This window comes from Pantherophis guttatus, chromosome 11, assembly GCF_059756535.1.
Source record: "Pantherophis guttatus breed Tessera chromosome 11, ASM5975653v1, whole genome shotgun sequence".
NCBI classification, from domain to species: domain Eukaryota; kingdom Metazoa; phylum Chordata; class Lepidosauria; order Squamata; family Colubridae; genus Pantherophis; species Pantherophis guttatus.
The window spans coordinates 22,846,019-22,868,282 of NC_142073.1; the positions used below are offsets into that span (position 1 = coordinate 22,846,019).

A 22,264-nucleotide genomic window follows, 5' to 3' on the forward strand; every position below is an offset into this window, starting at 1 on the left:
GGTTTTAATTGGTTTTAAAGGGGTTTTAGCTAAGGGTTTTAATAACAGTCAAATTGCTTTAATTTATTTTAATGGTTTTTAATTTTTGTGATGGGTTTGTTTTAATATGGCTGTACACCGCCCTGAGTCCTTCGGGAGAAGGGCGGTATAGAAATGTAATCAAATCAAATCAAATCAAATACCTGCTGAGTCGGAGCTCCAAAATGCGGATGCGAAACATGGCCTCTGAGCAGTAGTTCAGGTAGGCGTCTTCGTCCTCCAAGGTCATGCTGAGTTGGTTCTGCTGGTACCACTGCTGCTTCTTCTGGAGTTCTTGAGTTTCCTATGCAAAAAGAGAGAGAGAATGGCTGGGTTCACACTGCAGGCAAATCTTCTCCATGAACAAAAGACAAAGGATGTGAGCATGCAACAGGCAAAGCCTTGGAAATAAACCATATTCCAGTTTCATGGACTGCTCGGGTTCAGATAGTACGCAGACAAGAACTAGGTTCCACGGTAGGCCAACACAGAACAGGCCAACCCCACTGTGACCTGGGCTAATATATGAGTGAACACAGGGGTGGGATTGAAAAATGTTAGCAACCTGTTCTCTGCCCAGTTGCTGGGTAGGCGTGGCCATGGAGGCCTGGCCTACTCTGCCTCCTGCACCACGGTGCTTGGGGGGGGCATTTTCATCCTCCGCAGGCTCCGGAAGCTTTCCTCAAGCCTCCGGGAGGGTGAAAAGGGCCTCCCCCGGGCTCTGGAGGGCCTCCGGAGGTCAGAAGTGGGCCTGTTTCTGGACTTCTGGTACTTCCGGTAGGCCTGTTTTTTGCCCTCCCCAGGCTCCGGAGGCTTTTCGTGAGCCTTCAGGAAGGTGAAAATGGCCTCCCACTCCAGCTCTGGAGGCCCTCCAGAGGCCAGAAACAGGTCCATTTCTGGACTTCCGGAACTTCCAGGAGGCCCATTTTTCACCCTCTCAGAGCCTCCGCGTGGGCCCTGCACTTACCTCACATCCAAAACTGGCTGAAGTGGGAGACTCTCTGCAGCAACACAAACGTTCATTGTAGGTATCCAGCCCGGGGGCCTTAGTTTGAGGACCCCTGGTTTAGTGCAATATAAAAAATGCAAATAATTTTCCCTGCGGATCACCACAATTTTCTCATGGACCACCAGTGGTCCATGGAGCACCAGTTGGTGACCTCATGCTCCAGATAAAACGATGAATATTCAGACAGCCTGAATCAAAATATCTGAAGAATTTGGCCACACACACACACACAAAAGTAGAGATGCACTTCTCAATGTCACTATCACTATCTTGACTTTTTTGACCATTTCCTGCAGACATCCTTGTTTGTAACCACTGTGGTAGCAGTTGAGGAGATAAAGAAATGGAACCAGATTTATGGAACCTGAGTAGCATCATGAAGCTTTGGGGATCCCCTTGCCTTGGCCATACTCCCATAGCCCATCCTTCCCCTTCCGCAGAGAAAAGCCAGTGAAGACTTCCAACTCTAGTTTTAATGGTTCCGGTGTTTTACAGAGACATCAACAAGAACCCCTGGAGAGCAGTTGGGTCCATAAGTAGAAAGGTCTGTCTAGGGCAAGCCAGCTCTCGGTTTGGGCCATGGAAAGTCAGAGGTCCAACGACCGCCACGGTACCTTCTCAAATCGTGCTTGGATGAGGTTGGCCTTGTCAACGAGACGATGCTTGAAATCGTTCAGGCAGTCTTCTTTCAGGCGCAAAGCGAGCCACTTGGTCATCTTTTCAATGCCTCCCACCTGAATCAGGAATGGCGCCAGGTAGTCCAGCTCCTGCTCTACTTGGCGCTGGCGCTCCTCTTGCTGTAGGCGTTCCTGGGGAGAAAGGGACAGACCGGTACGGTTGATGGGGAGCTTGATGGCAGCCCCACTGGGTGGACCAGACCGCAAAATCAATTCCACAGAAAGGCTAAAACTACTTTTACTGAGACTGGCTATAACCACAGAATCTTGCAAGGCTGATTATGGTGTACTTTCTCTTCCTTCTTATAGAATCATCAATTGTAGAATCCTTGGGCTGGAAGCAGTGGTGAAATCTAAAATTAGTTACTACCAGTTCTGTGGGCATGGCTTGGTGGGGGCGGCCATGGTAATGTGACTGGGTGGGCATGGCCAATTTTTTTTTTTTTTACTTTTAAAACCATTTTTTCTACAACCTCTTCGGCGAAGAGTTTGTAAAAAAATGCTTTCAAAAGGCTCTGACGATCCCAGCTGAGTTGCCTGATTGGCAGAGGTTTTTAAAAAAGCCTCTGCCTATCAGGCAACTCAGCTTGGATCGTCAGAGGCATTTAAAAGAAAAAAATGTTTTTTTTCTTTTAAAAGCCTTTGACGATCCCAGCTGAGTCGCGTGATCGTCAGAGGCTTTTTTTTTTTACTTTTAAAAGCATATTTTGGCCGAAGAGGTTGTAGAAAAAATGGTTTTAAAAGTAAAAAAAAAAGCCTCTGATGATTGGGCGGCTCAGCTGGGCATGGGAGTGGGCAGGGATTTTTGCTACCGGTTCTCTGAAGCACCCACCGCCATTGCTACTGGATCGGGCGATCCGGTCCGAACCAGGAGCATTTCTCCCCTGGCTGGAAGGCAACTTGGAGGTCTTCTAGACCAGTGGTACTCAACCTGTGGTCCATGGACACCTGGGGGCCCCACAGTGTCATCACAGAGGGGGGGGTCCGCGAAGGCTTGAAGAAATGTTTTGATTTAAAATTTGGGAGTCTATGGCCATGGTCCATGGCCACAAAAGGTATTCAAAGGGAGTCCATGGCAAAGAAGATGTTGAAAACCACTGTTCTAGTCCAACCTTCTGCCCAACGCAAGAGGCTTTATACCAGTGGTGAAATCTGAACCAGTTTGCTACCATTTCACTGGCCGTGTTATGCGTGCTAAATGCGCGCTGCGTGTGCATGCGCAGGGTGCACCAAATGCACATTGCGCGCACGTACATGTGCAGTGTGTGTCAAAAGGAAGCTTGGGAAGGTAAGTAGAAGCAAAGGGGGGGATCAGCTGTGGCACATGATTTAGCATCGCTTTCTAGCAAAGCTAAACCCCGCGCCACAGCTGATCGTTGGAAATATCGGCTTGGAGGAACCGGTAGCTTTTTTTAGCTACTGGTTCAGTTTTTATCATTACCGGTTTGCTCAAACTGGAGGGAACCGGTAGCATTTCACCCCTGCTTTATACCAGGGGTGTCAAACACAAGGCTCGAGGGCCAGATCCAGCCCACGATGTGGTTGGCCTGGCTCATGGGGCCATCCTGGAAAATGTAAGGGGCCAGCCCGCGTCACTTCCTCCCGGTCTACCCAGTGTGAAGAGGAAACATCGGGACAGCATGGCTTCGGCTCGGTCTACCCAGCGCGAAGAGGAAACATGCCAGCAGTTTGGGGAGTGGTGTCAAGCTGGCCACACCCACCCAGTTGGCCACACCTACCCAGTTGCCCCCTCCCCCGAGATCAACCACAGCCCTGATGTGGCCATCAATGAAATTGAGTTTGCCACCCCTCCTTTATACCATCTCAGACGAAAATGGTTCAGTATTTTAGAGAAGTCTTTGTCTTAGCCCCTTCTTCTTCTTGTTGTTGTTTAGACTTCAAAAAAGCCTTCAGTTCCTTTTGCCTAGGTAACAGGTCCTATGTATCTCCATCAAGATCATTTCCCCTGCTCTCTACAGCAGAGGTGGAGAACGATGGACACTTTATGACTTGTGGACTTCAACTCCCAGAATTCCTGAGCCAGCAATGCTGGCTTAGGAATTCTGGGAGTTGAAGTCCACAAGTCATAAAAGGACCATCATTCCCACCCCTGCTCTACAGGAACCAAGAAACTCAAAACGACCACAGATTCCGCTGGTGTCATCCTGGCATCCCAGATGCACAAAACTGTTCAGGAGTTGAGGCTATGCAGAGCACAGAAAACATTGTACATTTAAGGCACTTGGGAAAGAGAAGAAGTATTCTTGAAATATTCAACATTCAAAACAGGGAAGCACCCTGATATTTGCGGTAAGACAGCCAAATTTTGACAGCCATTTTTTTTCCTTTTTATTGGTTTTTAAAAACTTTTAACCAATTATTAACGAATTTGTCTGCTTTTAACTTGCACGATTAAGAGCTTGCTAAAAATACTCAGAAATTTTGCTGTAAGAATTTGACAACCATAGCCCTATAGGGGCTGAGTATAAAAAATAATTCTGGTGGGATAATGAGGGAAGCAGGTTTGCCTTCCAAATGACTTTCTTCCCATTTTCCTCTTAAAACCACCAGAAAAATTGGTGAATTCAGGTTTTTCACTCCAATTACTCCCGTGATATCATTGCGACTTTGTGCTACACCCAGAACTTTGCGAGGTATTTATTATTCTTGGACACACAAATGTTGCCTGTCCTTATGCCATAGTCCTCCTGACCTTCTCAAGAACTTTGGGATGACAATTAACATGCCAAGAATTCTCATATTTCAATCCCTAATTCCCTCTATTGTTTTGATAATTTCCAAGGATAATAAATACTGTGTAGGTTCGATCCAAAAGAACCTCCAGCTTACTATGGTTTCACGATGTTCTTTACTCTTCTCGTTCCTTTCTGTGTCATAAATGGAGACACTCAACTTGCTAGCAGTTTCTTCCTCTCCTCGAATCCTCAGAAGGTCCAGGACCTTTGGTGGGATAGAGATATCAGAGATAGATGGTTGACCATGGAAAGCATCCCATAGACCATCTCATTCAACTTCTGCAGATGCAGGAAAACCAGTTTGTCAAGATGGCCTGGCTAGAGACTTAGGAAAGAGAGACCGTCAACTCCATGATTGAAGTGAAAGGTTAACTTTTACTAAGTTCAAGCGGTTACAGCAAAAGCAAAGCTGGATCTGAATATTCTCGCACAAAGCCTACAGTTTTCCCTTCTTCCTTGCTTCCTCCCTCTGAACAATCTATCAATCTCCAATTCTGTTCCTTTCCAATGTTCTGTGAACGGCTCCAAGGTTTGGCTCCTTTTGGTAGTTTCCCATTCCCTTCTCACGGCTCGTCCATGGTGGGCTGGTTTGTTCTGGTTGGACACCTCTGGTTCCTATCTCCCTGCCATTCCCCCCTTTGCTTCCCCATCATCATCCGTCCTACTCAGTTCGTAAAGAAACTGCTGTAAGTTGAGGATCACTTGTAAAACTCTCCACCCATGCATCTTGTGATTTTGATAAAAAACTATACTAGAACCCATGTGATCTCTCTGCAATGAACAAAGGCATAAGGCAGGATCCCATCTGGATCAGTCACCGGGACCAGAGGTTTAGTCTTTCGAGCTTTCGGACGCACGCTGAGCCCATCCTCAGGAAGCTGCTTCTCTAGCAGAGTGTGTTAGAAAGCACATATTTTGCTAGAGCAGGGGTGGGCAAATGTGGCCCTTTTACAACCTGCAGACTTCAAATCCCAGAATTCCTGAGACAGCCAACCTGGCTCAGGAATTCTGGGAGTTGAAGTCCATAGGTCATAAAGGGGCCATATTTGCCCACTCCTGTGCTAGAGGGAACTCCCCTGAGGATGGGCTCCAGCACAAGTCCAAAAACCCGGAAGCTTGTAAGACAAAACCTCTGGTCCTCGTGACCGATCCAGATTGGATCCTGCAACATTATCCTGAGACGCGTATATTTACCTTCATACACTTAGGACCATATTTTGAAAGCATTATACCCTGTGAAACTAGATGTCCATTTGCAACCTTTAACAGCCTTCCCATTTGTCAGCTTCCATCCACATTGGAAAATAAAAACCCATTACGATGGCTGAAAATAACTCCCAACATTTACATATATGGAATGCAAATGGTCAGGAAAGTTTCATCTACTTTTCTTGTTTGATGTACCCCTGGGGCCCTTGGTGCTCCCTGAGCTTGGTGGTCATCTTGTAGGTGTTTCATTACCAAAGCAGGGATGATGCAACCTTGGTTGGTAATGAAACATCTGCAAGAAAACACCAAGCTCAGAGAGCACCAAGGACCCAACAGTTCAACCCTGAGCTACTACTGCAATGCTCTCTACATGGGGCTCCCCCTGGGGTGCACCTGGAGGCTCCAGCTGGTCCAGAATGCGGCCGCATGGGGGATTATGGGAGCGACGGGGCGCTCCCATGTGACACCTCTCCTGCGTGAGCTGCACTGGCTCCCGGTGGTCTTCCGGGTGCGCTTCAAGGTGTTGGTGACCACCTTTAAAGCGCTCCATGGCTTAGGGCCGGGGTACTTACGAGGCCGCCTTATGCCACCAATAGCCTCCCACCGGCCAGTACGCTCGCCCAGAGAGGGCCTCCTCAGGGTGCCGTCCGCCAGACAATGTCGGCTGGCGACCCCCAGGGGGAGAGCCTTCTCTGTGGCGGTGCCTGCCCTCTGGAACAATCTCCCCCCAGAGATACGCACAATACCAGACCTCCGGACTTTTTGTCGGGCCCTGAAAACTTATTTATTTCACCTAGCCAGGCTGGCTTGATCCCACTGTTTCGGTTAAATTGAATTGATTTTAATTGGGTTGTTTTAAATTGTGGCCAAAAATATTTAATTATTTTTTAAACTGTTTTTAAATTTTGAATGTTCTGTTTTTATTCTGGCTGTTCACCGCCCTGAGTTCCGCTGGAGAAGGGCGGTATACAAATTAAAACAAATAAATAAATAAAAATAAACATTCTCTCTTATTTCACTCGTTCAGAAAATGGGATCTGGAACTGCACAGATGTATTATGCTAAACAGGGCTCTCCAAAATTGGCAACTTTTAAGATTTGTGGACTTCAAGTCCCAGAATTCTCCAGCCGGCATAGTTTTTTAAGAGTTGTGGACTTAAAGTTGCCAACAATACATGAGCAAATAATAGATACAAACTCAAGGAAAACCGCTCCAAACTCGATTGCAGAAAATAGGACTTCAGCAACAGAGTGGTCAATGCCTGGAATGCACTACCTGACTCTGTGGTTTCATCCCCAAACCCCCAAAACTTTAACCTTAAACTGTCTACTGTTGACGTCACCCCATTCCTAAGAGGTCTGTAAGGGACGTGCATAAGCGCACCAGCGTGCCTTCCATCCCTGTCCTAATATTCCTTATTATTTCCTCTTTTCATGTATTCTAATTATGTTTATACTTTTACCTGTTACCTTATATATGCTTGACAAATAAACTTATGATTATGATTATGTTTGTAGAGCCCTGTGCTAAAATATTACATAGTAGAGGCTCCACAGCCATTTGCACCACCTGAGGACACAGATAAACCTCCAAGTGCTTCAATGACCCTCTAAAAGGATGCAAATGACCAGCTGTCTGCAAGGAATATCAATCCTTCCGTTCCCCACCATCCAGTCAGAGCTGAAGAAGCTTCTTGGATGAGAAGTAAAATGTCTTCAAAAGAAAAAACCAGAAGGTCCAGTTGCCTCCTGAAAAAGCATATCTGGGACAACCATGACCTGGAGGACTGAGAATCTCCATAGACATTTGAGATTAGAGGTTAAAGGGGGGTGGGTGGGACGGCGAAGGTCATATGATTGGAAAGAGTGAATGATCAAAAGAAGTTCAAAATTACAGATTCCTTCTTGGGGAAACAAGAACTAATAAAGGTAAAAGGTAAAAGTTTCCCTCGCACATATGTGCTAGTCGTTCCGACTCTAGTGGGCAGTGCTCATCTCTGTTTCAAAGCCGAAAGCCAGCGCTGTCCGAAGACGTCTCCGTGATCCTGTGGCCGGCATGACTCAATGCCAAAAGTGCACGGAACGCTGTTACCTTCCCACCAAAGATGGTCCCTATTTTTCTACTTGCATTTTTTGACCTGCTTTCGAACTGCGAGGTTGGCAGAAGCTGGGACAAGTCATGGGAGCTCACCCCGTTACGCGGCACTAGGGATTCGAACCGCTGAACTGCTGACCTTTCGATCGGCAAGCTCAGCGTCTTAGCCACTGAGCCACCGCATCCCGGTTTCAAGTGGTAATATCAAGGGGTAATTAAGACAGAAGCATGAAGCAATGAACAATTACTTCTCTACTAACATGCTCACCGTTTTCCCTTGGTATCGTTCCCTTGCCTCACCCTCCGCCTTATCTCTCCGCGCTACACTCTATCAAATATAGGCTCGCATTTATGAAGGCACGATTTAATGTGATCCCCTCGCATGTCCTCGACAGTAGGCTCTCGGGGGGAGTAAAATCCATCTATTGTACATGTGATGGCCGATCCCCGGAATCTCTGTTCCACATTACATTCGTATGTCCCCACCATCGAGACATAAGATCAAGATTCATTTCTCCTATTTCCCAGAGATTCCCTGGTTCACCCGATCTGTTCAGCCTTTATTTCCTACTCCAGGACACAGACCCCAATATAACTTCAAAGGTTGCAAAAATTTTTGCTGCAGTCGTGGCTGAAAAAAAACGGGGGAAGAGACGGGTAACCCCTACGGCAGAGGATCACTAGTATTGACAGTACAGATTGTATCTGAGGCAGTAGATGGTGTACTGTCACATGATCTATTCATATTTGTAAAATATACTCCCCTTCTATGTGTATTTTAATCTGGTCTCTGACCACAATAAAAAGCTTACTTACTTACTTCTCTACTAATGCGTGCAAACACAGGGTAGCCAGGGAAAGTGGGCGAGGGTACGTTCAACCAGAGAAGCTTACCAGAAGGCAGGGCTCTGTACACCATCACTACCAACCCACCAGCAATAAAAAAATTTATCCCCCACCAATACCTCTATCTCAGATTCCCACACTAGATGCCGGGAACGTTTCTCATCTTCGATGAGCTGCATCAGCATCTCGTAGAGATGGAACAATTTCTTTTCTTTCTCCACAGGCCCCGCCTGAGAACAAATGGACCCAAAAGTAGATTTATGAACCTTAAAGTAGATTGAGCAAAGGAGATTCAAGCAGATTCAGAAGTGAGTCAGCCATTTGCCGAGGGGGAGAACAATCTCAGTGCTCCTGAGATCGCTGGGCTGTTTTCTCCTTTCTGTGTGCCTGTGTTTTTTTTAAAAAAATATTTCCAGAAATGATCCCCACCTTTATATTCCATTTGGTCATAAAATGTATATTCTATTTTTTTTCTTCTTCCATTCAGTTAGATCTAGAACTCACAGTCAGCAAGTTTTTAGCCTGATGCCTTAAGATTACACCACAATGGCCCTTCTATAGCAATAGCCTTTAGACTTATATACCACTTCGTGTGGGAAAGAATAGCAATAGCCCTTACATATTGCTTCCCGGTGCTTTATAGCCCTCTCTAAGCGATTTACAGAGTCAGCCTCTTGCCCCCAACAATCTAGGTCCTCATTTTACTGGCCTCGGAAGGATGGAAGGCTGAGTCAACCTTGAGACGGTCAGAATTGAACTGCTGGCAGCTGGAAGTCAGCAGAAGTACCCTGCAATACTGCATTCTAACCACTGCACCACCATGGTTCTATTCTACATTCATGGCGGTTATTCATATCTTATTTTACAGGACTTACAAACCACTGCAAACACAGCCAACTCTTGTTGGACTAGAAGACCTCCAAGGTCCCTTCCAACTCTGCTGTTCTGTTCTGTTCTGTTCTGTTCTATTCTATTCTATTCTGTTCTATTATTCTATTCTATTCTATTCTATTCTATTCTATTCTATTCTATTCTATTCTATTCTATTCTATTCTATTCTATTCTATTCTTTATTATTATTGTACTCTACTCTATTCTATTCTTTATTATTATTGTACTCTACTCTACTCTACTCTACTCTACTCTATTCTTTATTATTATTCTACTCTACTCTACTCTACTCTATTCTATTCTTTATTATTATTCTACTCTACTCTACTCTACTCTATTCTATTCTATTCTTTATTATTATTCTACTCTACTCTACTCTACTCTACTCTACTCTATTCTATTCTTTATTATTATTCTACTCTACTCTACTCTACTCTACTCTACTCTACTCTATTCTATTCTATTCTTTATTATTATTCTACTCTACTCTACTCTACTCTATTCTTTATTATTATTCTACTCTACTCTACTCTACTCTACTCTACTCTACTCTACACTACTCTACTCTACTCTATTCTATTCTTTATTATCATTCTACTCTACTCTACTCTACTCTACTCTACTCTACTCTACTCTATTCTACTCTATTCTGGGGCAGGTGATAAAATTCCAAAGCCTTGTATCCAATGGGCAGTTTTTCTATTGCAAAACGGCAGAAAACGTCACCAACTGCAGTCATGTGTCTGTGGGACAATGCAACTGGTCGTAAGATGCAAGTTGGGGTTGATAGTGCCTGAAATGCGATTGCGTGACAACAGGGGGGTGGAGTAGTGGTGGCGGCGGTCATAATCCTGAGGACAGGTTGTAAGTATCTTTTTCGAAATCCATCGGAACTTTGGACAGCATTAAATGGCCGGTCGTAAGTTGAGGTCTGCATGAATGTATTACGGTAACTAGGTTGAATCATCGTGTTTGCGCATGGCTAAGAGATTCCCTTTTGACGGTCTACTTTGCTTTTAGCAAAAATTATTTTCCTCAGGATTATTTTACTTGGGGATAATTTTTAACTAATCCTTTCTGAGTCAAATGCCAAGGTGGTATTTCAAAAAATAGTACAGTGTTGCCCCAGTGCTTGACCGCTTCAAAACTCGTCAAATTTGGTACTCGACTTTGATGTGAAAATATTGGCCCAATACTCAGTGTTTGTTTAGTATGTGTCATGTTGCAATAGGAAGAGAGGGACGGCTGAAGAGAATGGACAGGAAGTAGGCCATGCTGGGAAGGTCACCGACGTAGGAAAAAGGGACAGATAGAAAGTTCTTCCCGGTCGAAATAAGGGGTCACATGGTTTGTTTAGGACTCATTCTTTTTAGTACTCATCACACCTCCTGCAACCAATTACAGATAGTCCTCGACTTATGAACACAATTGACCCCAAATTGTTGTTGCTAAGCGAAACATTTGTTAAGTGAATTTTGCCCCATTTTACGACCCTTTCCGGCCACAGTTGCTAAGTGAATCACCGCAGTTGTTAAATTAGGAACACGGTTGTCAAGTGAATCTGGCTTCCTCATTGACTTTGCTTGTCAGAAGGTCGCAAAAAGGGATCACATGACCCCGGGACAGCGCAACCGTCATAAATACAAGTCAGTTGCCAAGCATCTGAATTTTGATCATGTGACTATAACAGAATAACAGAGTTGGAAAGGATCTTGTAGTTCATCTAGTGCAGGGGTCCCCAACCTTGGCAACGTTAAGAGTTATGGACTTCAAATCCCAGAATTCCTCAGCCAGTCATGTTGCAGGTTGGATACCGTGCTGGCTGGATGAGGAATTCTGGGAGTTGAAGTCCATAAGTCTTAACGTTGCCAAGGTTGGGGACCTCTGATCTAGTCCTACTGCCTGCCCAAGCAGACCTTGCACCATTTCTGACAGATGTCAGTCCAGTCTCTTCTTGAAAGCTTCCAGGGATGAAGCTCCCACAACTTCTGAAGGCAACTTCTGTTCCATGGGTTGATGGTTCTCACTGTCAGGAAATTTCTCCTTATTTCCAGGTTGAATCTCTCCTTGATCAGTTTCCATCCATTGTTCCTTGTCTGGCCTTCAGGTGCTTTGGAAAATTTTGACCCCCTCCTCTATGTGGCAGCCCGTCAATTTTTGGAAGACTGCTATCCTTTCTCCCGTGGTCCTTCTCTTCCCTAGAGTAGACATGCCCAGTTCCTGCAACCGTTCTTCACCATGGAGATGCTGTAATGGTCGTAAATGTGAAGAATAGTCATAAGTCACTTTTTTCCATGCTGTTGTAACTTTAAACAGTCACTAAGTGAATTGTTGTAAGCCGAAGTCTACCTAGGATGCCAAGTACGAGGTACGGTATAGGGGAAAACCCAGGTTGTGCTTGTCCTTTCTATACTTCCTCAGCCATGGCAAAACTGAGTAGTTAACCACTAGATACACAAAGCCCAACATCTGTTTTACTCTGTTTCCTTAAACAGGAAACATCTAGCTTGGCGGTACTCAAGGGAAGAAACGTTTTATGAATTGTAAATTGTGGTCTATCTATACTTATCTGCTCCAGAACCTCAAAACAGGTGATTGATTGAATTTACTTAACAAATGTCTCGCTTAACAATATAAATTTTGGGCTCAATTGTGGTCGTACGTCGAGGACTACCTGTATTTACAACTTGCAACCATTCATTTAAATCCCGCCCGTCATGCCAGCTTCCATTCACCATGAGCTGCGCATACCATATGCTTCATTCCAGTGGTGAGATTCAAATTTTTTTACTACCAGTTCTGTGGGTGTGGCTTGGTGGGCGTGGCATGGCATGGCTTGGTGGGCGTGGCTTGGTGGGCATGGCAGGGGAAGGATATTGTAAAATCACCTCACTCCAGGGGAAGGTTACTGTAAAATCCCCATTCCCTCCCAATCAGCTGGGACTCGGGAGGCAGAGAATAGATGGGGGTGGGGCCAGTCAAAATTTCTGGTACTGGTTCTCCGAACTACTCAAAATTTCCGCTACCAGTTCGCCAGAACTGGTTAAAACCTGCTGAATACCACCTCTGCTTCATTCACCTGATAACTGATGCACATATCTCGGCTCATGATAATCTTATTTCCCTTGCTGTCCACCTCGGTATGCTTATTGAACTCCCTCTTGGAAGGGGTGATGTAATTCTCCTTGCAATGGTAGGTCAGGAGAATCTTATCTTCTGAGATCAAAAAAATGCGTTCGGCCACGTCTTCATCCGCTGGTTTGCTTGGGTTCCTGTGGAACCTCTCGGTGATTTTCTGAAAAGTATGCAAATGGAAGAGGATAAAGTAGTATTAAGCCACCAATAATTACAATGTGTTGGTTGGGTTGTAGAAAGTTAGATAGCTATGCTGGTATTTGGGCACATCCAATAATTCAACTTTATTGTCAGTATATGAGTTTTCATGAAAACAGGAGATAGCAATAGCACTTAGACCAGTGGTGGGTTGCTCCTGGTTCTCACCGGTTGGCAAGAACTGGTAGTAAAAATTTGTAGTACTTCGGAGATCCGGTAATAACATTGGCTGGCCATGCTCCCGAACCGGTCCCTGGCCCGGTTGCCACTCGCTTACCCCGCCCACCTCATCAGAGGCTATTTTTTTTTTTTACTTTTAAAAGCATTTTTTCTACAACCTCTTTGGTCGAAAAAAAATGCTTTTAAAAGTAAAAAAAAAAAAGCCTCTGATGATCGCGCGGCTCAGCTGGGATCGTCAGAGGCTTTTAAAAGCAATTTTTTCTATAACTTCTTCAGCCGAAGAGGTTGTATGGAAAAAAAATGCCTTTAAAAGCCTCTGGCGATCCCAGCTGAGTTGCCTGATCGTCAGAAGCTTCTAAAAGCATTTTTTTCCTGCAACCTCTGTAGAAAAAAATGCTTTTAAAAGTTTTTTTTTTAAAGTTGGCCCCGCCCACCCAGTCACATTGCCCCCCAAGCCACGCCCACAAAATAAACCACGCCCACAGAACCAGTAGTAAAAAAATTTAGAACCCATCCCCCTGACTTAGACTTATATACCGCTTCATGGTTCTTTTACAGCCCTCTCTAAGCACTTTACAGAGTCAGCATATTACCCTCCACAATCCGGGTCCTCATTTTACCCACCTCGGAAGGATGGAAGGCTGAATCAACCTTGAGCTGCTCAGAATTGAATTCCTGTCAGTGTGCAGAATCAGCCTGCAGTACTGCATTCTAATCATTGCGCATCATGGATGGATGGATGGAAGGATGGATGGATGGATGGATGAGCAATAGCACTTAGATTTATATATCGCTTCACAGCGCTTTCCAGCCCTCTCTAAGCGGTTTACAGAGTCAGCCTATTTGCCCCCAACAATTTGGGTCCTCATTTTACCCACCTTGGAAGGATGGAAGGCCGAGTCAACCTTGAGCCAGTGAGATTTGAACTGCCAAATTGCAGGCAGATCATTGTTTTGTCAGTGACTAATTTCTGTGCAATCATAAATTCATTGAATCATAGCGCTGGAAGGCACCTTGGAGGTCTTCTATTCTAGTCCAACCCCATGCCCAAGGCAGAAGTCCTCATACCACCTTCTTGGACAAATGTTTGCCCAATCTTTTCTTGAAGACCTCCAGCGATGGAGCATCCACAACTCCGGCAGGCCACGCTGCAATCGTTCTCACTGTTGGGGAATTCGTCCTTATTTCTAGGTTGGATATCTCTTTGATGAGCTCCCAACCGTTGCTTCTTGTCCTACCCTCAGCTGCTACGGAGAATATTTTTTTTTTTAATTTTACTTCAAATTTATATACCGCCCTTCTCCCTAGGGACTCAGGGCGGTGTACAGCCAAATAAAAACACATAATAAATACATTAAGAACAGATTAAAAGGAAATATCTCAATTTGGCCCAAAATTTAAAAAGACAAACAAATTTAAAATCATTTAAAAGGATTTGTTAGGCCAGCCCGGCTTGTTGGAAAAGGTAAGTTTTAAGGGCACGGCGGAAGACACCGAGGTCTTGGATTCTCCTTATCTCTGGGGGCAGCTGATTCCAGAGGGTGGGAGCAAATGGAAAATGGAAGGAAAGGAGCACTTGCAAGGGGTCAGAAATGCCTTCTGCATATCAAAGGAAAGAAGATTGACTAGACCAGTGATGGCGAACCTTTTCAGCACCAAGGGCCAAAAAGGGAGCGAGCGTGCACCCCACCGGACACAATTAAGCACCTCGCAGGCCACATCCGGCCCACGGGCCTTGAGTTTCACACCCCTGGCTTACAAGAAACTTGCATATTCACAGCAATCCACTTTCATCCAACTGGTGGCACAGCAGACTAGTGCTGTTAAGTAGGACCAGCTGCCTGCAGTTACCACAAGTTCAAATCTCACCAGGCTCAAGGTTGACTCAGCCTTCCATCCTTCCGAGGTAGGTAAAATGAGGACCCGGTTTGTGGGGGCAATAAGCTGACTTTGTATAAAAAAAAGAACACCACTTAGGGGGGGCGCAAAAGCCCTAAGCAGGTATATACAAAAGTATGAAGGCTATTGCTTAATGCATTGTAAGCCGCCCTGAGTCTCCGGAGAAGGGTGGCATATAAAATTGAACCAATAAATAAGTAAGTAAGTAAGTAAGTAAGTAAGTAAGTAAGTAAGTAAGTAAGTAAGTAAATCAATCAATCAATCAATCAATCAATCAATCAATCAATCAATCAATCAATCAATCAAATCAATCAATCAATCAATCAATCTATGACAACAATACCCCTCCTCAAAAGACCCCTTCTCAAAAGGTTCCTACTGGGGGCTTCCCACCTTCTAAGTCTTGTCTCTGAAGGACATCAACCGAATATCGCCAACGAGCTGGTCTTACCAAAATTGGCCGGGCATTGCTTTCGGTGGTAGCCATCTTCTTCGTAGGTTTCTTGATTCTTTTGCCAAACTCAACGTGACGGTAGCTGAGGAAATCTAAGCGGCCTTCAAAATATTCTGCCATCTCTTGGGAAGTTTCGGTCCGTTTCTGAAGGCCGTCCACCCGTGTCTCATTGTAGAACTCCATCGTGCGCTCGGTCTCCGGTTCCATGGTCTTGTACATATGTGCTGGGAAAGCAAAGAGAGGTCCATGGTGGAATCTCCAGTTAGAGAGTGTACAGAAGAGCTGGTGAGATGGATCGCCATCCTTTTTTCCTTTCTTCTCCTGCTTTAAACTAGCAATGCCCAAATAAAACAGTAAGTGGTGGGATGCTGCTGGTTTAATAACCGGTTCGGTGAGCGTTTGTGCGCAGTGCTGAAGATGGAGCATTTAGAAGCTCAGCTGCTTACTTTCCAAATCAGCAATGGTAAGTAGAACAGTGAAGGGGAGGGGGAATCAGCTGTGCCACGCGATTGAGATGAGCTACAAAGCAGGAAATAAAGGACAGGATAGAGCAGGGCTGGGTGGGCAGGGCCAACTGATCGTCGGAACTACCGGTTTGCCTGAACTTGTTCGAACCGGCTGAATACCACCTCTGAATACAGTAGAACTTCTAGAGAGAGATTGCTGCATGCCAGGATGTTCTTCTGGTGGCTCAAGGATTGGCACATTGCGCATTGTACATAATGTGCACGCATTTTACACATTACTGTTTGGAGTACAGATAGTCCACAACTTGCATCCACAATTGAGCCCAGCATTTCTGTTGCTAAGCAAGACAGTTGTTAAGTGAGTTTTGCCCCATTTTACCACCTTTCTTGCCGCGGTGGCTAAGTGAACCCTTGCAGTTGTTAAGTTAGTAACTTTGCTCGTCAGAAGGTCGCAAAAGGGGATCCCATGACCCCGGGACACTGCAACCGTCAAAAGTATGAGTCAGTTGCTAAATGTCTGAATTTTGATCACATGATCATGGGGATGCTGCAACGGTTGTAAGTGTGGAAAATGGTCATAAGTTACTTTCTTTTGGTGCTGTTGTAACTTCCAACATTGGTCCAAACAAACTGTTGTAAGTCAAGGACTACCTGTGTATTTCTTTTTAATCTGACTTTTTACAAAACATTTAAGGGAGTAGGCAGTGAAAGAACAGAATTGAGTAAAGTATAATATAATATAGAGTAGAGTAGAGTAGAGTAGAGTAGAGTAGAGTAGAGTAGAGTAGAGTAGAATATAGAGTAGAGTAGAGTAGAGTAGAGTAGAGTAGAGTAGAGTAGAGTAGAGTAGAGTAGAGTAGAGTAGAGTAGAGTAGAGTAGGATAGAATAGGATCAGTGGTGGGATTCAGCCAGTTCGCACCACTTCGGGAGAACCAGTTGTTAACCTTCTGAGCAATTTGGTGAACTGGTTGTTGTAAGAAATCATTAGGGCAGAGAACCGGTTGTTAAATTATTTGAATCTCACCACTGGATAGGATAGGATAGGATAGGATAGGATAGGATAGGATAGGATAGGATAGAATAGAATAGAATAGAATAGAATAGAATAGAATAGAATAGAATAGAATAGAATAGAATAGAATAGAATTCTTTATTGGCCAAGTGTGATTGGACACACAAGGAATTTGTGTTTGGTGCGTAAGCTCTCATTGTACATAAAAGCTATAAGTGATAAAGCATGATCATAGTCATCATAGAAATACATTCTTCATAAATCATAAAATACAACACTTACTGATAGTCATAGGATACTAAATAAGCAATCAACATAAATCATACTAGGAAACTACCGTATTATTTGGAGTATAAGACGCACTTCCCCCCACCAAAAAGAGGGTAAAAATCTGGGTGTGTCTTATACACCCAATGTAGCCCCACCCACCTGCCAGCCCTCACCCTTCGGAGGTTGTCAGCCTCTGCGCATCACATTTTCCGGCGGTTCCAGGCGGCGGGGATCCTCACTTCCACTCAGATTTTGATAACGAGCAGCATAGATCTCTTTATCCATTTAAAACAAACCCTATCACTCTACGTGCATTTAACTGGAGTGGATGGGGTAGGGTGGGGGATGATTTTCATGGGGGCAGGAGAGGGACTTGGCACCGAAGGCTCCACTCTTGAGATGCCCCCGTCTTCCTACCTATAGCCATAGGTATTGAAAGCCTGGCTTTCTCACAGCAAGGCCCGATAGAGATGCAGCACTTCAGTCCGAAGGAAGGAAGGAAGGAAGGAAGGAAGGGAGGGAGGGAGGAAGGAAGGAAGGAAGGAAGGAAGGAAGGAAGGAAGGAAGGAAGGAGAATGGAAAAGAAGGAAGGAAGGAGAATGGAAAAGAAGGAAGGAAGGAAGGAAGGAAGGAAGGAAGGAAGGAAGGAAGGAAGGAAGGAAGGAAGGAAAGATGGAAGGAAAGATGGAAGGAAGGAAGGATGGAAGGAAGGAAGGATGGATGAAAGGAAGGAAGGATAGAAGGAAGGAAGGATAGAAGGAAGGAAGGATGAAAGGAAGGAAGGAAAGATGGAAGGAAGGAAGGAAGGAAGGAAGGAAGGAAGGAAGGAAGGAAGGAAGGAAGGAAGGAAGGAAGGAGGGGATGCCCAGGCTAGAGGCAGAAGATTTTTCTTCCCTTCCTTGCCAAGAACCAAGGTCCTTCATTGTACCAGATACCTTTCAGGCCCAGGGCATGTCCAGGTATGAATTGCTCTGCTATGATGTTGGTTTGCTTATTCAATTCTCGAATGTCCAACTTGTCTTCGCGGTTCTTGAACCACTCTTTCACTTCAAGCACCTTGGTACCTGATGGGGGAAAGAGAAAAATAAACTGGGTGAAACCAGGCTTAATAGCAGTGACTGTGAGGGGGATTTTGGAGTCTTAGTGGACAACCAACTAAATATGTGCCAGTAGTGTGCGGCGGCAGCCAAAAAAGCCAACACAATCCTAAACTGCATTAACAGAGGGATACAATCAAGATCAAGAGAGGTACTAATACCACTCTATAAAGCCTTAGTAAGACCACACCTAGAGTACTGCATCCAGTTTTGGTCACCACACTATAAAAAAAGATGTTGAGACTCTAGAAAGAGTGCAGAGAAGAGCAACTGGGATGATTAGGGGATTGGAGGCTAAAACATATGAAGAATGGTTGCAGGAACTGGGCATGGCTAGTCTAGTGAAGAGAAAAACCAGGGAAGACAGGAAAGCAGTCTTCCAATATCAGAGGGGCTGCCACAGAGAAGAGGAAGTCAACCTGTTTTCCAAAGCACCCGAAGGCCAGACAAGGAACAATGGATGGAAACTGACCAAGGAGAGATTCAACCTGGAAATAAGGAGAAATTTCCTGACAGTGAGAACAATCAACCCATGGAACAGAAGTTGCCTTCGGAAGTTGTGGGAGCTTCATCATTGGAAGCTTTTAAGAAGAGACTGGACTGCCCTCTGTCAGAAATGGTGTCGGGTCTCCTTCTTGGGCAGGGGGTTGGACTAGATGACCTACAAGGTCCCTTCCAACCCTCTTAATCTGTAGTCAGCTTGTGGTGGGCACAAAAGGGATGAGGCCCTCCAGAAATGAAAGAAAAAGTTCCTCTTGAGTGAGAATATTGGTTGGTTGCTATTGTTTATTCCTGTGTGGTCCCTTTGCTTCTTATGCTGCCACAATCATATATAAGCCTGGTGGTCATGTAGATCAGCAGAAGTGCAGTTAAATGACAGCCAGGCTGGGGTCCAAGTGTACATACTGGTGGCTGCATGTCTTTCACAGAGGAAAAGCTAACAGTTGCTGGAACAATTAAAAATTACAAGAATTACTAATAGACTAAAAAACTTATGCATTAACACATGAAGGACTTCGTAGTTCTCTGCTCTGAAAGTTTAAGGAAAAGTGGACTATACCATTCTGACAGATTTTCCATATGCCAGGGATGTCCAACCTTGGCAACTTTAATACCTGTGGACTTTAACTCCCAGAATTCCCCAGCCAACTGGGGAATTCTGGGAGTTGAAGTCCAACAAGTCTTAAAGTCTTATAAAGTCATCTCCAAAGGTCCAAGAATTTAATTCCTGGTAGGAACTGAACCCCATCTTTATTCTCCTTCCTTCCTTCCTTCCTTCCTTCCCTTCCTTCCTTCCTTCCTTCCTTCCTTCCTTCCTTCCTTCCTTCCTTCCTTCCTCTTTCTCTTTCTCTTTCTCTTTCTCTTTCTTTCTTTCTTATTTCCGCTTTCTCTTTCTTTTGTTCTCTTTCTTTCCACGTTCTCTTTCTTTTCATTTTCTTTGTACTTTCTATTCTTTTTCTTTCTTTTCCTTTTCTCGTTTTCTTCTAAATTTGGTTTGTATTATCCTTTTTTATTTTTAAAACTCTTAATAAAAATTATGAAAGGCAAACAGAGAATTATCTCCAAACACTACATCAAACCGAACAGGATTCTTTTCCCAAAGGATCTTCAATTTTCAATCTACTTACAGTCTGGATCTTCGTACAGTGTCAGTCGGGTGACTAGGCCGTTGACATTAAGATAGGGTGCCCATTTCTCCAACTTGGCATTCTTATATTGAATCAATTTCTTGCCTTTAGGACAGCGAGCCTCAAATTCTAGAGATAAGAAGACATTGATATCCATACATGGTGAGAATGAGAAACTGATGTTCTCCAAATATTGATGGAATATAATTTATTTCTTTCCTGACTATCAACAAAGCTGGTCTGATGGCTAACTGTGACTGAGCTGCACTTTGGATGCCTGATTGATTCCAAAAGAATGACAGACTGGTTTGGCTGAGAATCTACTTACCAGGTTGACTGCATGCATGGTGTCAACCCTGAAGCACACCTCGCTGGGGCCATCTTTGAGGCTTCAGGGTTGCCACCAGGTGGGAGCGGGAGGGAAATAGTTAACTGGGATTTTGCAGTCAAAATAAAAAAAAGTTTTCCTGTAGGAACCAAGGTCATTTCAACAGGTGGCTGGGAGAGGAGGAGCAAAGTAACCAAGCAACCGGTCAGCACCTCGATTGGACCATGTGATGATGACTTGGGGAAGGGGGAAAACTTTCTTTTTTTAATTAGGTGAAAACCATAGGAACTTTCAGAGTCAGTTTTCACCAGTTGTGCCAATATGATGTATCCAATAAAATTGTTCTTTGAGGAATCTACCTGCCTCGGAGTTCTATGGGTGCATTAGTTGGAACGTTGACGCATGGACTTCATATTTTGTTGGTCTGAGAAACCATATTGAACTTTTCTACCTTACTATAACTATGTTTAGCTCTTCCATAATCCAACGCCTCCTTTGCATCCCAAATATTGAACCTACCCCAACCCTAATCCTAACCCTAGTCCTGATCCTTCCCTTCATAAAACCATGAGTGCTAAAGATCACTTTCCCTTGGAATCTAGCAGGTGAACTCAACATGATGACTTTCTTTTAGGCTTCATCCCAGATTTCTTTTCTAAGGTCCTTGTTAAGTTGCAGAGAAGCTACCTCAGAAAGGAGGAGGAGGACCAGGAGGAGGACGAGGACGAGGAGGAGAAGGAGAAGGAGAAGGAGGAGAAGATCCTTAGTTATCTGCTTGCTGCAGTTATAGGCAATTTGTAACAAACTGATGCTTCTAAGATGGTTAGATCATATTGCTGTCACTTCCTCGCCAAGCTTGTCTACTGAAGACAGATCAAGACGGAAAAAAACCCAACAATACCTTTGGGAGATACATGGATCTGTTCCACCCAAGATGCAGGCATGTCAAAACTCTTTGATTCTTCTTCCTTCATCTACCAGGATGCAAGAAACAAGGCTGTGAGAATGTTCACCTACCAAACTCCATGTTATCTAACTCCTGGTCTGCATTTGACAGCCTGAATTACCTTTCTGAGCAGAAATTCTTGCTTTAATTTTAGAAACTTTCTACTGATCGTTGGTGGGCTACCTTTACGGCAATAAGGCATGACAGAAGAAAGAGAGATGGCCCATGCATTTTGCCCTTGACTTTTGACATTGATGAAGATATCAATGCAAAATACAATCAATCAATCAATCAGAATAGAGCTGGAAGGGACCTTGGAGGTCTTCTAGTCCAACCCCTGCCCTGCTCAAGCAGGAAACTCTACCAATTCAGATAGTGGAACCAGTGGAACTGCTTGCCACCAGAGGTTGTGGGTGCTTCATCACTGGAGGTTTTTAAGAAGCGACTGGACACTTGTCTCAAATTGTATAGGGTCTTCTGCTTGAGCAGGGGGGTGGACTAGAAGACCTCCAAGGCCCCTTCCAGTTCTGTTCTGATTAAGTGATCTGGATAGCTGGATTGCACAAACTCAGCAGCCAAACTGTTAGTATTGGGAGTCACTTTTGGTCGTCCCAGACCTTACCAAATCTTCCACGTCGTCTTCACCCAGATCTTCCTCCTCCTCCATTTCTGGCAGGGACAAGAAAGGTTTGTCGGTGCTGGGAAGCATGAATTCCCACCGCACGGGGTCCCCGAGGTCAAACAGGAGATCCTAGAAGGGCAAGAGATTCCAGTGAATTCTCTACAAGAAATAGTTCTGTTCAGACCAACATCAGCTGGGCAGCTCGCCCCTTAAGGCCAAGTTAAAAGGCAGGATTTCTGCCCTCATCCAAAAGGGGTCTTGATGTTAAAATTGGGGTCCGCAGGGGTCTGCTAACTCCCCTGGGCTCTGTCATTTGCAACAGAACATACGGAGTAGCTTTTCAGTACAATTAGAACAAGAAGTTGAAAGTAGTAACTTCTGGAACCTTGCTTATGTGGTAGACTTGGTCTAAACAATTTAGCAAAAATTTCGAGAGTGGGAAGCTTCCTTGAAAATGGAAATTGTATCAGTCCCCATGATGAAGCACCCACAACATGAAGTTGTGGATGCTCTATCACTGGAGGCT

The 22,264-nt window shown here is 44.6% G+C and overlaps 1 protein-coding gene across 2 annotated transcripts in view; it reads right to left on the reverse strand.

Annotated features, from left to right (window-relative positions):
- The window catches only part of DRC7 (dynein regulatory complex subunit 7), a 56,910-nt gene that overhangs the window by 2,814 nt on the left and 31,832 nt on the right, over window positions 1-22,264 (reverse strand). For both annotated transcript variants that reach the window (XM_087877045.1, XM_087877044.1), the window contains 10 exons: window positions 21,739-21,867; window positions 21,072-21,144; window positions 19,843-19,971; window positions 18,053-18,181; window positions 15,365-15,591; window positions 12,581-12,796; window positions 8,730-8,840; window positions 4,555-4,665; window positions 1,642-1,836; window positions 183-322 (listed from right to left, as the gene is read on the reverse strand). In XM_087877045.1, coding sequence (XP_087733171.1) covers window positions 183-322; window positions 1,642-1,836; window positions 4,555-4,665; window positions 8,730-8,840; window positions 12,581-12,796; window positions 15,365-15,591; window positions 18,053-18,181; window positions 19,843-19,971; window positions 21,072-21,144; window positions 21,739-21,867 — 1,460 coding nt within the window. The remainder of the gene's footprint in view (window positions 1-182; window positions 323-1,641; window positions 1,837-4,554; window positions 4,666-8,729; window positions 8,841-12,580; window positions 12,797-15,364; window positions 15,592-18,052; window positions 18,182-19,842; window positions 19,972-21,071; window positions 21,145-21,738; window positions 21,868-22,264) is intronic.